This window comes from Crinia signifera, chromosome 9 (assembly GCF_055691185.1).
Source record: "Crinia signifera chromosome 9, ASM5569118v1, whole genome shotgun sequence".
NCBI classification, from domain to species: domain Eukaryota; kingdom Metazoa; phylum Chordata; class Amphibia; order Anura; family Myobatrachidae; genus Crinia; species Crinia signifera.
The window spans coordinates 32,220,911-32,239,259 of NC_139225.1; the positions used below are offsets into that span (position 1 = coordinate 32,220,911).

General features: G+C 44.4%; 1 protein-coding gene across 3 annotated transcripts in view; it reads left to right on the plus strand.

The window, feature by feature from the left end:
* The window catches only part of WNK3 (WNK lysine deficient protein kinase 3), a 96,590-nt gene extending 85,395 nt beyond the window's left edge, over positions 1-11,195 (plus strand). For all 3 annotated transcript variants that reach the window (XM_083158711.1, XM_083158713.1, XM_083158712.1), the window contains exons 21-24: positions 1,535-2,025; positions 3,378-3,589; positions 5,023-5,225; positions 5,828-11,195. In XM_083158711.1, the coding sequence (XP_083014837.1) occupies positions 1,535-2,025; positions 3,378-3,589; positions 5,023-5,225; positions 5,828-6,142 (1,221 nt within the window). In that variant the 3' untranslated portion in view covers positions 6,143-11,195. The remainder of the gene's footprint in view (positions 1-1,534; positions 2,026-3,377; positions 3,590-5,022; positions 5,226-5,827) is intronic.
* The last annotated feature ends 7,154 nt before the right edge of the window (positions 11,196-18,349 follow it).

The window sequence follows — 18,349 nt, forward strand, 5'->3', positions numbered from 1 at the left end:
TTCAGCCACTTATTATGGTTAATGTAGTAATAGTCCCTGGCTAGTGATAGTGAGAGCCATAGCTGCAGGAATGCGTGTCTGTTTTGGAGAGTTTGGGAATACCTGTTTAACACTGGAATGCGCTTGCCATATTGGTACGAAATCCCAGCTGCAACCCGGCTTGCAAGCACTTTCGTTCTAGGTGCCCGACCCGGCATAAAGCCAGGCGGGTGACTTAATCGGGAGGTGGGGCGGCACAGTGGCGCCTTTACAGTGCAGTGAATGGGACCCTGGTCGCGTTGACCTAGGATACCCAGTTACACTGCCCTGGACTTGTGACCGTCCATGCTCCAACCCTGGTCAAGACCCGGGACAATCTTCCAGGACCCTTTCACACTGACCAGTTTCCCGGGTTGTTGCACGTTCGTGTGCAACAACCCGGGAAATATTTGTCAGTGTGAAAGGAGTATTAGTGATCTTCAGCTCACTAAGAAGATGCCTTGGATTTCCCCTCCCCCATAGGACCCAGCACGCGACCACCGGTAACTCCCTTCTGGTGATAGTGTGTTGGTCGAAGAAGCCCCCCAGCTGATTCCATCTGTCCCTGCTTACGAAACAGGTTGTTGGTGCTGCACCCACTGCAGGCAGAGAGGCTGGCTGTAATAAAGATTATCTCCCCTCTCACCTTGTTGTCTCCTCCAGTTTGTCACCTGTAACCCCTGATCAATCCAGTTTTGACATCAGAAAAATGAATTTCAAAATCTAAAAAGTAAAGCACAGACTGCTAAAGTAACCTCGGAAAGGGGATGCAGTTACAATCCCGGCGGTCGGGATCCCGGCGTTCAGAATCCCGACCGCCGAAATGCCGACACTTTCTCCCTCCGTGGGTGTCCACGACACCCCTGGAGGGAGAATAAATTAGTGTGCCGAGCGTAGCGAGGCACCGGGCCCGCTGCGTGGCGAGCGCAGCGAGCCCGCAAGGGGGGGGATCCACGTCCCCCCCCTTGTCGGCATTTCGGCTGTCGGGATTCTGAACGCCGGGATTCAATACTGAATCCTCGGAAAGTCGTGTTTTGAGTTTAAAGAATATCTCTGATCTCGCTACAGCACATGTTCTCAAAGTCGGTCCTCAGGACCCCACAAGGTGCATGTTTTGCAGGTCTCCTCACAACTGAAGTAATTATCTCCATCTGTATCTTTTTAAAATGTCAATGAGTAATGAATGCACTGTGCACCTGCCGGTTGACCTGGAATATGTGAACAGTGTGGGGTCCTGAGGGGTTTGGGAACCCCTGCCTTACAGAATGGCAGCATTGAAGAGACCAGAAATGTTTCCAGATTTCTAAAGTGCCAAAATCCTTATAGATGCTTTCATAGCCCCATTGTTCTAATGGGAAAGAACCATTCCAGCAAGTGGTAGCACACCTTAGATATTGATATGGTCCAATGATAGACCTCTTTATATGGCTCTGAATCGTGTAATGTTACTGAGTTGTTAGTCATTTCCAGTAATAGAAATCTGGATTTGTTTACTACTTTTTTCCTTATTTTGCAGGTTGTGGCAGTTCCACAGCAAGAGCAATCCACTGCTACTGATCCTGCAAGTGTTCCCCCCACATCTCTGCCAATGGAAAAGCCTCTCTCTACAGAAGAAACTGAGTCTGCGGTCACTAGAGCTGAGGAGACCCCACCATCCGCCAGTACAACATGTGAGACTGACGCATCTTCTCTAACTCCTGACCTGGAACTAGAAGAAACGTCTGCCACTGGCAGCAGCGCTCCATCCAATTCGGCAGTGTGGGGAAAAGATAACCCGAAGCAAAGCCACTTTGCCAAGCAGCCCAGTAGTGACTCTGAAATGTCTACAACTCCTGGCAAAGCCCACGACTTTACAGTCCGAGAGGCCGGACCAAACTCCCAAGGAGAATCTTTTCCCCAAAAGCAGTACCCCCTAATCTATTCTCCATCCTCTCCAATGAGTAGCGATGATGAGTCAGAATTAGAAGATGAGGACTTGAAGGTGGAACTTCAGAAACTTCGGGAGAAGTTAGTGACTTTTTATTATGTTCACGCTTGTGTGTAAAAAATAACACCAGTCAATTTTGTGTGATCAGAACAATCCTGTCATTATTTAAAATTCAAGGTTTTGTTCACTAAGTAATATAACAAGACCTCTCCTGTTTGTAATGCTCTCTATTACATTCTAATGTCCGACCAGGCCAGAGCAGGTAGACCGTTTACCCCAGGGATGGGGAACCTTTGACCCTCCAGCTGCTGTGGAACTACACATCCCAGCATGCCTTATTACAATTTTGCTATGTGGTCATGCTACAACTGTTGCAGGGCATGCTGGGAGGTGTAGTTCAACAACAGCTGGAGGGCCGAAGGTTCCCCATCCCTGGTTTGCCCTAACAGCCATTAGGCTGCACATCATATCAGCCATACTGTCCCATCATCAGTTGGCAAGGCTGGTGGAAACATGGTCAAATATTGAGGTGCACAAGGGAGCGCGCACCTGGCGATTTATCGCCCCCAGCACATACCAATCACTGACCATAGCGACCATAGTGCCAGCGATATGTGCTTAAAATCGCCGAGTGTGTACACAGCTTTAGTGACATCGTCCAGCCAGGGGTAGATTTATTAAGCTCAGTGAAGTGATAATGTGTCTGGTTTTTATCACTGTCCAATCAGCTCCTACCTGTTATTTTTCAAACCAAGCCTGTCACTTCACAGTTAGGAGCTGATTGGCCAGTGATAAAAACTCGACACTCTATCACTTCACCGAGCTTAATAAATCTGCCCCTAAGTCCCTAATAGGGCTCCTCTTAGTGATAGGGACTGGCTAGTCCCTCAGTATGGTCCATCTTTAAAAATATTTGAGGTAGTGTTTCTTTCACTTCCATTCTGGAATCTGCTAAGTCAGAGGTTCCCAAAATGTGTTCTATAGACATCACAAGAGTCCATATTTTAAGTATATCCATGCTTGGCCACAGGTGACTTCATTAGTACCTCAGTCAATTGGATTTAATCATCTGTGTTGAGCCATGGATATCCTTGGTCCATATACTGCAGTCTAGACTCAGCAATGTTCAGACAGATTTAATGCACCGAGCAGGATACTCCCGATGTTGAATTAATACTCTTCTTGGTACTTTAGTATGTTAGGTGTACAGATCTGTATAACCCCAACTTACAGAGGATGTATGCTCTATTTTGTATCCGGTTTAGGGTGATGGTGTTTTAGGCGCAGTGCTTGTGAGGTTGTCATGTTAGGCATGCAGAAGAGCCAGCATCAACCCGTAACCATCACCAGAACCTCTGCCCTGTTAGCATGACCTGGAACCCTCTGCACTATCTGAGAGAAATCATTTCCCATTGGTTTCCCCTCTCTGCAGGCACATCCAGGAGGTGGTGACGTTACAGGCCCAGCAGAACCGAGAGTTACAGGATGTGTATTCACGCTTGAGATCTTTGAGAGAGAGCAAAACGCAGTCCTGCGACGCCTCTTCTCAACCTATGTCCCCGCGTCGTCCCAGGTCCCTAAAAAATAAACAGCGGAGTAGACCGCAGTCTCTGAGCCACATGGATAATGGCATTGGACATTCAGGTAAATGCTTATTTATTTCAATGAAATGGCCAATAAATTGTAAGGTACTTGTGGACTTTCACGGCTCCCATCGCATGCCATATGTAGTGGCATGCGATATTTGACGTTTTTATGCGTTTTTAAAAAATCGCATGCGATTTTTAACAGAAATGCATCCAAATGCATTGAAATTTGTATCAAACATGTTCAATGGCCCCCAAATGTCATTTTTCAGGCTGTACCACCCCCACTATCAACGCGAACCCGAAGCGTGGCGAGCGCAGCGAGCCCGTGAGGGGCGGCTGTACACGTCCTACGACCTTTTCATTCCCCCACTATCCACGTCGGCGTGGAGTTGAGAATAGAAAGTGTGGCGAGCGCAGCGAGCCACCGAGCCCGAAGCGTGTCAAGCGGACGGGGACGCGTATACCTGTGAAGGTATCAGTGTCCCCTCGCGGGGCTCGGTAGCTCGCTGCGCTCGCCACACTTTCTATTCTCAACTCCACGCCGACGTGGATAGTGGGGGAATGAAAAGGTCGTAGGACGAGTGCTGCCGCCCCTCGCGGGCTCGCTGCGCTCGCCACGCTTCCGGTTCGCGTTGATAGTGGGGGTGGTACAGCCTGAAAAATGACATTTGGGGGCCATTGAACATGTTTGATACTAATTTCAATGCATTTGGATGCATTTCTGTTAAAAATCGCATGCGATTTTTTACTATGCGATGGACATCGTGGGAGCCGTGATTGTCCACAAGTACCAATTGTAAACCCAATTTAATCTGATAGGAAACTGCATGTTGTAATCCTTACTGTGTGTTACCACGGGATACAGCCACGGTCAACCCTATTTAGGTCGCCATGCATTGGGTTGACCACAGAAGGTCGACAGGGCTTAGGACGTCACCTGAAAAAGATTGACATGGCTAAGATCGATAGGGTTGGTATTTCATGCCCTACCATCCACTAGAGCAGTGGTTCTCAACCTCGGTCCTCAGTCCCCCCCCCCCCAACAGTGCACATGTTACAGGTCACCCAGCAGGTGCACTCATTATTCACGGTCACATTTTATAAGATCACAGGTGGAGCTAATTATTTCACCTGCAATTCTGTGTGGAGACCTGGAAAACATGCACTGTTGGGGGGTCCTGAGGACCGAGGTTGAGAACCACTGCACTAGGGTGTGCTGGGAGAATAAAATAGTTTGCAGAGCACAGCACGGCAGCGTGCCCGAAGCACGGCGAGCGGATGCGGTACACTATGATGGTGTCTGTTGACGTGATGTCAAACGTGAAAAACTCACGCCGACCTTAGCATTGTCAACCTTATGCTTGTGGCAACATTCCAACCCTGTCGACCTTGGCCCCAGTGAACCAATTATCCGCATGTAATGGGATACCTGACCTTTAATACGCAGCGCAGACTTGTTATGTGGTACGTCTCCTTCTCCTAACGCAGACCACCAGTGCAGCGAGAGTAACTCTGATGCCTGCCAGCAGTCAGTCTCTGGTAAGAAAAGCATGTTCACAGATGATCTGCATAAGCTGGTCGATGACTGGGCCAAGGAGAATACAGGCAACCTACTTTTGAAACAGAGTCTGAATCAGATCAAACAGAACCAGAACCGACCAGAAACAGAAAGCTGGAATCGGGTTCATGAGGTGAGAACAGGACTGATGTGAATGCCTTTCTTCTTTTGCCTTTGATTTACAGACACTTGAAGAATAAGAAAAAAATATATACTTGTCATGTAATGATCTTAAAACACTAGTGGGATTTTTTTTTTCTTTTTCTGAAGTATCCTTATGGTAAACATTTGTTTCCTTTCTTGGTATTGTAGTAATTTAAATGGTAATCTAAAAAAACGAATGGTAAACTAAAAACTAATAACCATTTCCAAATGGTTAGTAGACAGAAGAGGTAATTTGCTGAAACCATAGTAATGTCTGGTGGGGAATACCTCCCGCCTGTCCCGATTGTAATGGGAGTTCCCCTTACACTCACTGTGTACACAGCATCTATTCAGGGTAGACAAAGGGGCGGGGGGCATGGCCAGCAGCTCAGATCCCTGGGCATGCTGCCACAGTGATGACAAAGGCTGGCATGGCTATCGATCGGGCATTGTGCCCCCTTTTGCCAAGGCCACATCCCCTTCATTCTAAAAGTTGGAAGGTATTGGACTGTAGTAAGGGTGATGAGTTTTGGTTTGAGATGCTTTGCAGTTTTTTTTTAATCTATTAACTTTTTTTTATTATTGTTGTAGGCATCATCCGGCACCTTAGGCTTCCCATCCACTTGGATTCCCACACTGTCTCAGATTCACGGGACTGTTCCAGCTGCTATCTCTCCATCCCTTGTACTGCCCAACTACCCATCTGGCGGAATCCCATCGTACCCAGTACCGCATGCCTGCCAATACAATGGAATGGGCAACACCGGTTACCCAGTACAGTGGTCTAACCAGTCGTCAGGCCTACCCGCACAGCATCTTGCAACCTACCAGCCTGGAATTGGAATGCAATCATTCCCCTCCGCTCCAGCTCAGAAAGCTGCTACTATACCATCATCTCCTAAATGATTCCCGCACCACCCGTTAGACTCTTCTCTGGGATCTTCCCTTGCTTTTTATTTACTTGTTTCAGCTCTTTTGACCAAGGGTTGGTTGTGATGCAAACGGTTTGCAGTTATTTCCTCCCCTCTCGATGGGGATATTCTGTATATTTTTTTATTTTGGTTTTCCTTTTTTCTATGTGCTGTGAAAATTGGGTTTAAACGTACCCTAACTGATACACCTAGTCACTGTTGACTGAGTCATTTAACTTTTGTACATTTAACATAAAACAAATATTTGAGGGAATTCTCAGTGCCATACAGGCTTATGAATGTGTCCCAGCCTATAAAAGAAACTGCAGCAAAGCAAAAAAATAAATGCTGTGATATTTCACCTATGGCTGTTTTCGGCATACACCACCCCAGCCTTTTGCACAGGGCTGCTCGCAGCACAACCAGATCCCCTTTTATGCCAGACCCCACCCCTTTCATGGCTGCTTCTTCTTGGTTGTCCTACGGTTTAACATCAATTTCCCAGAAATCAATCCGCTTTCTTTTCGGTTCTATATAAAGCTGAACTTTTTACTGGTGGTGCACTATTTTGCCTTTGTTTCATTTTTTTCCTGTTTAGTAGCATGTGAAGCCACGAATGCTCCACAGCCGTGGCACACGTCACATGCTCCGTTAACAAAATGTGAACAGTTTATGCTGTAGTGAAACATTTACATTTGTAACCTGCTCTACACTGTCAAACAGTCATCTGGTTTATGTTGTACATTTTGCCTTTTCTTCAGTGACTTAGCTTTGTTTGGCTCCAAAGCCCAGGATACTTGATTTGTTCAGATGTTGTTAGGCCTTGGAGTGGAGTACTTGTTATGGCTTCTCCAGCTCTTTGCCTGCATGTGTTTCGCCCCCCCAGTACCTTTTTAATAGAGGCTTTTTAGCTTCAGTCCTTAGCACAACTGCTGCTTCGTGCTGTGCCTTGGGGGATACTGTACATTCTGCCGTCTCTGAATTTGATACGCTGACAGCTGGCGTATAGCTAGCTGCACTTTACATCACAATGTAAAGGTGAAGAAGACCTTTTAAGTTCAACTTGTAGATACGTTTTATACTTGAATAGTTTTTATTGTTTCTGTTACCCTTCTTCAACCAATGTTGTATGTCTTTTTTTTTTGTTAGTTTTAATGAAGGCTGTATAAGCCGACACACAAGACCCACATCGCAATGTTTTTCTAAAATATTACCCTAGCCGTAACCCCGACTTTCATGAAATGAGAACATGAAGACCTCAAATTACAAATTCCTGTTTAAAATGCTGAATCCCGAAAATGATTTAAAAAAAAAAAGGTTGTATCCTTTTTCATTTGCAAAATATTTGGTCAATGATTGGCGTTCTCCAGTGTATGCTGTGGTTGTATAGTAACGATCGCTGAACACCTAGATGAAGAGACTGCTCAAGTTGCATGTCTGACAGACTAACCGTTGCATGTGCTAGGCTCATGGCCGCTGAACCTTTCTGTACACACACACACAGTTGATTTCCGAGCAATAATTGTAACGTAGCGTGTTCAGTATTAGCATGTTCATGGCACCTGTGCAAGGATATCGACAAAGACCGTCTAAATTTATCATTAAACCAGTTAGGTTTGTGCATTCGACTCCACGGGATTTTTGAGTTTGGAGCAATTCATGGTTCGTTTTCCTATGACTGTCTCTCTTTTCAGAGTCCTTCTAGTCACACAAATATAAAGGGGTTGGGGTTTTTATTTTATTTTTTTATTTATATTTTCTCTGTATGTTTTAGATTGGGGGCAGAAGTATTAGGCCTGGTTAAGTGATAAAGTGGAAGGCGATAATGCACCAGCTGATCGGCTTCTATCTGGCAAGTTCCTGGCTGGGTTTGAAGATGGCAGTTAGAAGCTGGCCGTATTTTTCAGTATAACCAGCCACTTTATCTCCTCACCAGGCTTAAAACTTCTGCCCCGATGTCCTTCAGTTATCTTGTTGTGCTGTGTATAGGAACAGTTTGGTAGAATGTATTTAAACGGTTTTACTGCTAATTACTTTTTCTTTTAATCTACCTCGTTTTGTAGTGTCCCTCTTACACCGTTTGGCATCAGAGAGGGTCTTCCTTGATCCTTCTGCCTTACTCTCTGTTCTTCCTTCGATTAGTCAAGTATAGAACTGAAAACAGAACGGATTCCGCAATGTCTGCAATGGCCTTTGCTTAAGCTATGAACCCGTAACTGCCGCAGGTGAAAGAGAGGGAGAGAATGGCTTGAGGATCGCTAATACTTTTATTCCTTCCATAAATTACAGCCTCGTAGGCATTCACTCCTGTGTATTGCGCAAGTCAGGGAGGATGATGAGGTTACCCCCAATTTTTATTTGGTGCGTTTAAGATGTACTCCGCAAGGTTTTTTGGGTTCCCATCACCCCCCCCCCCCCCCCCCATAATAAAGTCTCATTGGCTTTTCTCCACATCATATAATTGACTTTCGACTATCAATATATTTACACCGTTTCATTCCAGTATAATAAGAAACACTTTGCTTTTAAACACATGTCGATTTTAATGGTAGTCTTCTCTCGAACGAAGCATCACACAAATGAATGGCCGTGAATAGTAATGTAATATAAGTTGGCAGTGTAATAGTGGCTCACTGGATTATTTGTGGTTGGCATCTTTGTATTGCCAAAGGGGCACAGTAATGGTTCCTTCTAGTGCATTTGTACTGTGCTTTCTGGGATCTGATAACCTGTTTCTGTCATCCATTTGGTCCGTTCTGTTCTAAGGGAGTTCCAACTCTCAATGCGGAAAGCAAATGTTTTAAAGTCCTCCATTTGGAATATGTAGGAGCCTGCTCGTATTTGATAGTGCCCCTAATGATCTTTGCTGTTGGCGAATATAAAAGTGTCTCAAATAAAGGAAAAATTAATGGGTTAAAAATGTCGAAATAGCCAGAATTTGCTCCTTTAAAATAAAATGGGTTGCAGCCAAGCCAGGATTTTATCTGGGATTCAACAAGATATTGAAGGGGGTAGATTCCGGCAGCTCCCTTCTCTGTAACTGCCTCTGTCTACTCAGATTCCCTAAAATCAGAGTGCGTTGTGCGTTCAACTTTATTGAAAAAGCCCGGACAGTTTTTGAGTCTGTGATGTGATGTGATATACGGTCCCTGGCTGTAAGTAATGTGACATGTCCTAAATAAGGGCAGATGAAGGGGGAAAGGGTTGCGGGAAGAATAATTGGGTTTTCCTAATTTGCACAGCTTTTTTTTTTTCTTTTTTTTCTTTTTATTTTATAAATTTGCTATTGTTTTCCTCATAGTTTTTCTTTTAAATAGCAAGATATTTAGCTTGCTATTTGGTATGGGTGTTACGCTGAATCTTTTTTGTTTTGGATTTGGTACGCGGCTCAATCCTCAAATGTGCAATCCGCGCATCCAATTAAACCAAATAGAGCTCTGGAAAGTTAGTCCCATCTTGTAAGATGTTTAGGTTATGTCTGATCATTAGGAATGCAGCACGCGGAGGTCTGTGTGCACAGCTGGGAAAGTAGCGAATACTAAAATGTGATTTTTATTTTTTTCGGAGGCACAGAAAGTTACGCGGTATGGCATTTCCAATAATTACAAAGTTTTACTTGGCAGTCTTACAGTACTGTATGTGTATTTCATTTTCTGTTCTAGCAACTTGCAATATTGTACCGGGTCCTGGCCTGCTGGCTGTGCTATTGTAGCTTACTGTGAGGCTTTAGCATGCAAATAACAATTGACACATGGGAGATTTTGCTTTTACACAACCAGTAATGGCCAGGTCTGCTTCCCCCCCCCCCCACACACACACACATTTACTCTGCGTTTGATTTTATAACCGTGTGTTCCAAGTGAATGTAGCATTATGGAATGTACTGTAAATATCTCCAGCTCTTTCATCCTGCTTTACTGAAGAGATGCAAGTAAGACACATTGCGGTTACTTTGTCATAAACGCTAAACACAGTGGTTGAATTTGTAAGAAAGTGAGACTGAACTGGTGCTTTTAGATTAGTTTCCGTTCATTGAGGTGTGACTTAATTATTTTTATTCCTTTTTTTTTTTTTTTGTGGTAGAAAGAAATGGTTTCATATGTGGAGCAGCAACATCTAATCGTTTCCCATAGACCAAGAATAGTGAGAATTCATCTTTACCTTTTTTTGGCAGGAGTCAACTGTTGACTTTTTATCACCTTTTGTTTTAAACGTAGTGAGGGTTTCTGCTGCAGATTTTGCAAAACGTACCCCTACGTAAGAGAGAGGGAAGGGGGGGCACGCTTGGCTTTTGAGCCATCTTTAAATTCCAAAATCTACTGCAGTTATAGGAAAATTCCTTTGTTACGTTGACAACGGATGTACAAGTTCAGTACTGAAACGCTTAAAGCTTTATACAAATTTTTTTTTCCTCCAGTGATTAAAAAACAAACAAAAAAATTTGGTTCTAAAAAGAATTGTTGCATCTGTTGATAGTGTTCATCCATGAGAACTGCTGGTTGTGAATTGTTCACCTTTTTTGAGTTACCTGCTGATCTCGAAATGTTTATGTACCCAATTTTGTTCTGGTCATTTCCAAACTGTGAATAATATTTTGCTCCCCAGGGATTTGTTCAGAATGTCTGTCCTTTATAAATTCCTTTCATTCCTTTACTGCTGAATACCAAATAGCAGTGAGCATTGCAACGTGTAAAAAGCCAGAGCGAAATACGACATTTCAGTTCTGTTGAAGTGGCAACTCTGGCTCTCGATTTTGCCTTTTTTGTATTATTTCTTATGAGTCTGAACAGATCCCTGCTTTAAATCTACCAGTGGTTTGTGTTTTATACATAATCTATATATATATATTCTTATTACAAGTACTGTGTTTATTTTTGAAAGTTGGTCTTTTACTGCAATATACTTACGTTTAGAGACGCAGCATGCACTTTTTGGGGGTATTTTAGAATACTAACATTCCATCACTGGAATTGTAATTGTTTAACTACAGGAGGGTCTTGTAAAGTTTGCATTAAAAAAAAAAAATTCATTAAACTGTCATTATTAAATGTGTCTTTGTGTGTTCCTTGCACAAATACCACTCGTCCACCATATTTAACAGGTCAAAAATAGGGATGTCCAAATCTAAAATTCAAGTGTGTATTGATAATGTGACTTTTCACGTGGTTATCAGACCTTTAATCTGTTTTACGGTAAGTTTTTTATATGACCGAGGAGAAAGATGATCTTTATTGCCAGAATGCACGACTGTTGGAAGTAGCCCTCATCCCAAGAATTTCTTGCTGTTCAATTTTATGCTCATGTATATGTAGAAAGATGGGTTTTATTTAATTGATTTATGGTTGCAGTAGGTCAGTCCCTTATTTCAGGTCTGGAGTAATTGTGGTTATTTCTGTCAATAAATACAGTTCATTAAAGTTTTCATCCAAATGCATCCAGTGGCAGGTCGAGAACATGCTCCACGTTTGAAAGTTCTGCCCAGCGTACACCGGAATCTCAACCTTTAGTATGTCTTCTTGGACGGAATATTAATACCGAAGTTTTCCTTCAAATCCTTTCAGTGGAAGGTCCAAAACAGGCTAACAGGGACACTGTTCTGCCTGATGAACACTAACAGGAATCCAACCCCCTACTGGGAACCAATATTACTACTCTGAAGTATTTGTTTTAATCCCTCCAGTAGAAGCTCGGGCCCAGCGGACCATAGTTTTGACTAGGACACTAACTAGCATGAATCAGGTCCGGGATCCAATAGAACCACCTTGTGTTGGGTTCAACCCAATCAGTGCAGGGGTGTCAAAATGCGTAACCAGACAGGCAAACAATTCTGCATTTTACAGTACAGCACAGATACAAAACAGATAAACCGTGTCTAATTAGACTGTCACGGAGTTGTGTTTTTCGCCTTCATCCACTAGGTGGCACTGGAGTTAGTGGGAATAGAGGGCGACCACTAGGAGCATGGGCACTTTAAGACATTTACAAGTGTGGCTGACTCCTCCCCTCTACTTCCCCATCCCAGGCAGTCTTAGAATGTGAATGGAGCTGGGTGCTGTGTTTTCTCTCTCAGGGGTAATCCGTACACTCCGGATCTGGGTTGCCGGCAATGCTTCCATCAGTAACTGATGCTCTGCTTTGTGTGACTCGGCAAAGCCGGGCTGGTGTCTTCAGACTGTGGTCAGCTGGATTCCTCTTTCTCTCCAGCAAGCTTATTTAACTTTTTTCACGGCCTCCACCTTCTTTTTGAGCATTTCATGTGCAATATGGGACCTTATTGGGCAGCTGCCTGTGGATTCTCCATTCAGCTACCTCTGTAGGGCTTTTACTTGGCTGGATCCTTCGGCCCTTGGTGGAAGTCTTTGCGGCTCCAGCAGCTCCGTCTGGCCGCTTTGCTTTAAAGTTTTCTCAGCGTTGTCCTGCACGTGTTGGGAGCTTTGGGATATCCCCACTGCAACTCCAGTGCCACCTAGTGGATGAAGGAGAAAATGGTATTTTGTACTTACCGTTAAATCCTTTTCTCCGATTCCAAAGGTCGCATGCATCTTATGTGTTTCTGCACCACAAGATGCTTGCGATTAATGCGACTACAGTGATTTTTTTCATCCTACCCATTTTTATCGCATCAGTCGTACAATGTATGCAATGGACGCGGTTTACGCAATTTAATACATTTGGCGCTCAGTGTTGTAAATGTTAATAATTGTAATGAAACTTTGAATGTTTAACTTTGGTTGCAATGTGCAATAACAGATAGCAACATATGTCACATATGTTGTTATGCGCTATTGTTCATAGCAACCACGATGTTAAATGCAGCCCCACGCCAACCCCCCACTATAAACGTGAACCCGAAGCGTGGCGAGCGCAGCGGTACGCGTCCTCCGACCTTTTCATACCCCCACTATCCACGTTGGCGTGGCGTTGAGAATAGAAAGCGTGGCGAGGGGACGCGGATACCTGTGAAGCTCGCGAGGGGACGCGGATACCTGTGAAGGTATCCGCGGGGCTCGGAGGCTCGCTGCGCTCACCACACTTTCTATTCTCTACAACACGCCGACTTGGATAGTGGGGGTATGAAAAGGTCGGAGGACGCGTACCGCCGCCCCCCTCACGGGGCTCGCTGCGCTCGCCATGCTTCGGGTTCACGTTTATAGTGGGGGTTTGGTGTGGGGCTGCATCGAACATCGTAAGCAACCATTTGGGTGCTTAACAGCATCCGGGGGGTTGGTGTGGGTCTGCAGTTAACATCGTAAGCAGCCATTTGGGTGCTTAAAAAAGCACCCTTTAGGGTGATTACACAATTTATACGTATAGGGGGCATACATACACCATAGTATATCGCACCCATCGCATTCATTGTACATCTACAACTACATACAATCCATACAATTGACTCGATGATTGTGATGCATGCGATTTAAACGCATACATCGCAGTCATCGCATCGTAGCTAACTGTAGTACTGTTTTTCATACGATACCTGCGATTTAAAAACCAAAATTTCAGGCATCGCACAGATTGTATGCCATATAAAAATGTACACGATTACTGTGATGGGCGCCGTGCTAGGAAAGCTGTACCAAAAAAAAAAAAATACTTGCCCTTATGAATTCAAACAAACCTTATACCAATCATCTAATATTAATAATTTTCAGCATTAAAAATTAGCCAGTAAAAGTAACCAGTTCCTAAACCGCACATACGTTTGTCATTTGGCGGGATCCATTTGCATAATTAAAATTTGGCCCAGCAGTCAATCTAATTTGTTAGTGATGTTGAAAAGTATTTCTCCAACTCAGAAAAGTTCTCTATCAATATGAGCCAATACTTCTAGTGAATCCTTTCCAATGTAATCAGTAAAAAGGCTAATGTAGACTTGGCATACGCTAATATAGAGATTTTAAATTTCACTAGAGATGGCAATCCCAGGCATTTTTTGCAATCCTGGGATTGGCCTCCCTAGTAAAAAAAAATTTAAATAAAATGCCCCTGTCCCGTACATTTACTGACCTGGGCAGATGGTATGGGCATCGGGCTGCAACGCATGACCTCTGACCACTTCATGCTGAGCAGAGCCTCACAGCCAGAGACAGGTGCCCATACGCTGCCTGGCATTAGACTGTGCATGTGTAGTCTATTCCCAAAATTGGAAAGGCCAATCATGGCAGTTTTAGGGCCAAATCCCAGGATCCTGCCGATCCCTGGGATTAGCCACCCTGTAAACCGTTTGCATGCTGATGACAACATGCGTTTGACCTACTTTTTTTTTTCTTCTGTAGACCTAAATATATAAAATGTTTGAACTATGAAAGGATAAAAGGCAATTTGTTATTATAGGGTGATGGGAATCTTCTGAATTTGGCTTATGTTGGCCTTTGGTATACATCTGTACCATGGGTCAGATAGGTGGGAGGGAATGGAGATTTGGGCAGGTTACATAATTCTTTATAAAAATCCTTAATTTGTTTCTTATACCTTTTTTAAATAAATTGTAAATGGCACACCACACCGCTTATTCGTACTAATAAATGTATAATGGTATTGAATAAGTGTACTTGTTAGTATAGTATTGCTATCTACTTTATTGTACATATATAATGAGGGTGGATCAGTAAGTACCTGTGTTTAAGAATGAAGATGTACATTTTTCACACAATTTATTTTTCAACATAATCTCCTTTTACTCACCCTTCCCAACGTCCATGCTATTTCTTTAAACCCTCTAAAAAATATGATTTGTCAAATATCACGTAGGCTTCTGACTCGATGATGACCACCTCGTTTGAGCTGAATTTTTTCCTTGTGAACCATATTTTTCAGGATAGGGAACAGAAAAAAATCAGTAACATTCGTAGTGCAATTAATGCAATTTGGCCGTAACCATTCCAGATGAGGGAGCTGGTGCATTGTCGTGGTGGAAAAAAAACCTAACCTATGAATCAATCTGAAATGTGGTATGGCGTTGTTTGAAAGATGGTATTAATACCAACTTTCCTCAGCAACGCTTACCGGTCTTCAAACACCGGTACTTATATATACGCCACCACACACGTAGAGATGTTTGTTTGGGCTATCTGTGCTAATTCATGTGATTGGACTAGTTCTTACCTACATGTAGTCAAGATTTAGTCAGGAGAGACTGTGCATTGCCATTGTTCAGGGGCATACACACTGAGATCTGTGCTTAATTTCTAAGCAATGTAGACAGATTGCTTAGAAATACAGTAGGGCTAAAACCGCCCCTGTGCATATGCCCTATAACTTTGTAAAGTTCACTGTAATTACGTATCTTCCAGTAACAGTATTGATGTAAGGAAAGCATTTGTCTACTATGTATATGTGTACATATAGCGGTGTACTGTATTTGTGTTTGAGCCTTTGTTTATCCTGAAACAGGTTGTCTTTGAATAGACTGGTAGATATTGAGAATATGAATTTAATTAAGAATGGATATGTCAATCTACTACTTTTTTTTACACCAACAACTGCAGGATTTTGCTCAATAGGGTAGAAGCGCTTTTGAGCAGAAAGGGGTGCAAGTTTAGGCTGGGTGAATGGTGTAAATTGGTTTGCCATTGCTACTTTAAATTAGTGGTAATCTAAATAATCCCCCCTCTTTCTCCTTCATCCACGAGGTGTCACTGGAATTACACTAGGGAATAGAAGGCAACCACAGCGAGCATGGGCATTTTAAATATAAAATTAGTGTGGCCATCTCCTCCCCTTCTACTTTCCCTCTCAGGCAGTCTTAGATTGTGCCCGCAAGGGAGCAGGTCACACTTGTGCTCACTCCTGGGCATTTTTAATAATTGAGCAAAGCAGCAAGATTATTTTTCATTAAGTTCAGGCATATAGTTGCTGCTACTATCTGCCTGCTGCATGGGAAGCCTCCCGGAGGGAGACGGCTGCTGCTGCTGCGGTTTGCGCCCGGCTCCCTGGCTGCAGAGTCCACCGTCTTTGGAGAGGAAACTGGCGCCGCTCACCGAGGTGCGCACCGCAATCCTCCCCCAGCCTAACCACCGACGGCAGGCTGCAGCTCCTGTGGGTATATCCTGCCTCGCTGCTAACAGTTGAGGTCAGGGCACAAACAAGGCGGCAATAGCAGAGGATTTATTTGAAATCTGGCACCACGGGGAAGAAGCTGCCAGGCAGGGGGTGGAGTTACCGCGAGGTGCTCCCAGCAGCCCCGGCTATCCCCAGTTTTACAGGGTGCAGGTGGCAGCCATTTTCTTTGTACTTGGCGCCGCTGGAGGCTCTCTTGTTACGCTTGCACACTCTTCCAAGGCTGCATGTTACAACAGCCCTGCTCTCCTGTTGACCGTCCTGCTACAGCTCTACCCGGTCTGTGATTTACAGTGGGGGTTTAGAGCAAGGTTAAGACAGTTGGGCTGTGTTAAACATTAGGGCTATAGTGCTCCCTGTGTGTATGTATGTGTGTGTATGTATATATATGTATATATATATATATGTATATATATATATATATATATATATATATGTCGTGGGCTAGGCACTCCTGGAAATGGGTAGTAGCTTGCGGCCGGTGCCTTCACAAGATAGTTATAGGTAGTGGAAGGGTGCGGCACTCAGTCGGCTTGTAATACATACGAAATAATCACACAACACACTGGTTGCTCAACAACGTTTCAAATGTATTACATCCTGATGACAAATGTAATACATTTGAAACGTTGTTGAGCAACCAGTGTGTTGTGTGATTATTTCGTATGGATTACAAGCCGACTGAGTGCCGCACCCTTCCACTACATACATGAGACACAAGCCCCAGTGGACCCCCCCTTTCTGGGCTACACGGCTTACAGATGTCATGTCACGCTTATCTTCTGAACTCTCAGTCTCAGAAAGATAGGGAGACCTCTAGAAGCCAGCAGAGTGAATTAGCCTCTGCAGTACAGAGCCTCACTAGAGCCTTCGCTCCAGGGCAATCTGAGACTCTCCCCCCCCCCCCTTTTGCAAAGGAAGAGGGCCTCTCCAATACACGTTGACTTCCCTGATTCTGATGACATGCCAGAATTGGACCCTGCACAACCCTCTCAGGGGATTGAGGACTTTATTGGCATGGTCAAAGTCGCTTGTAATGGGACGGACGGAGTGAATACTCCTACCCGACCCTCCCTTTTTGGTAAAAAGCAAAAACTGTCATCCAACTTCCCCACTGCGGAAGAATTAGATGGCCATGTTTTCAAACCCCTCGCAGGTTTTTACAAAATTATCCCTTACTGCCTGAAGGCAGAAAGTGGGTAGAGATACCCCCTTCGGTGGATTCCTGTGTCCCAGCTGTCAAAAAGTTCCCAGTTCCTGGGGCCACCACCCTTAAGGACGTCTCTGACCGCAAGTTGGAGTTAACCCTGAAAAATATTTTTTCAGCTGCTGGGGTGTTACAAAGTCCGGCACAAGTCGGATGCTGGGTTAATAAGGCCATAGGTATGTGGGCCTCACAGATCTCATCACTGTCATACAACTGTCTGAACAGACCACGAATCCAAACGAGCTGTGGAGTCCTTGGCCTTCAATGGGTCCTGTTCGGCCCTGAGCTGAATAAATGGATATCCCAGACAGGAGTTAATTCTCGTTTCCTCCCTTCTGCAGCTCTGACTCCTTCTCGCAGGACCACCCAGGTTCTATCCTTTTGGTCCTTTTGTCCCTCAAACAGGTCGATCCAGAGGTTGTGGCAGAGGTGCCTCCACTACCACACTGGACCCAGAGACCACCAAGCCTACAGCATGACTGTCTTCCGTCCCATCTGGGGGACCCCAGGGTGGGAGCTCGACTGCGGAACTTCAGTCTCGTTTTGCTCCAGTCCTGTCAGGACGCTTGGGTAAGGGATCTTGTGGTCCTAGGCTACAAGATTTGTTTCAGTCTGTCTCCCCCAAACAGGTTTTTCAAGACAGGGCTGCCAGTACCTCCGGAGAAAGCGCAACAGTTATTGTCAGCCATTGCCAAATTAAGAGACACAGGAGTGGTGGTTCTGGTTTCTATAGAACAGCATAGCCAGGGCTACTACTCCAGTCTTTTTTTCTCGTGCCAAAGCCAGATGGCTCGGTACGTCTCATTCTCAATTTAAAGGATTTGAACCCATTCTTGCAGGTGGTTAAATTCAAGATGGAATCCCTGCAGTTAGTGATACAAAGTAATACAGGGGTTGGAACAGGGAGAGTTCCTGGTTTCTATTGATATCAAG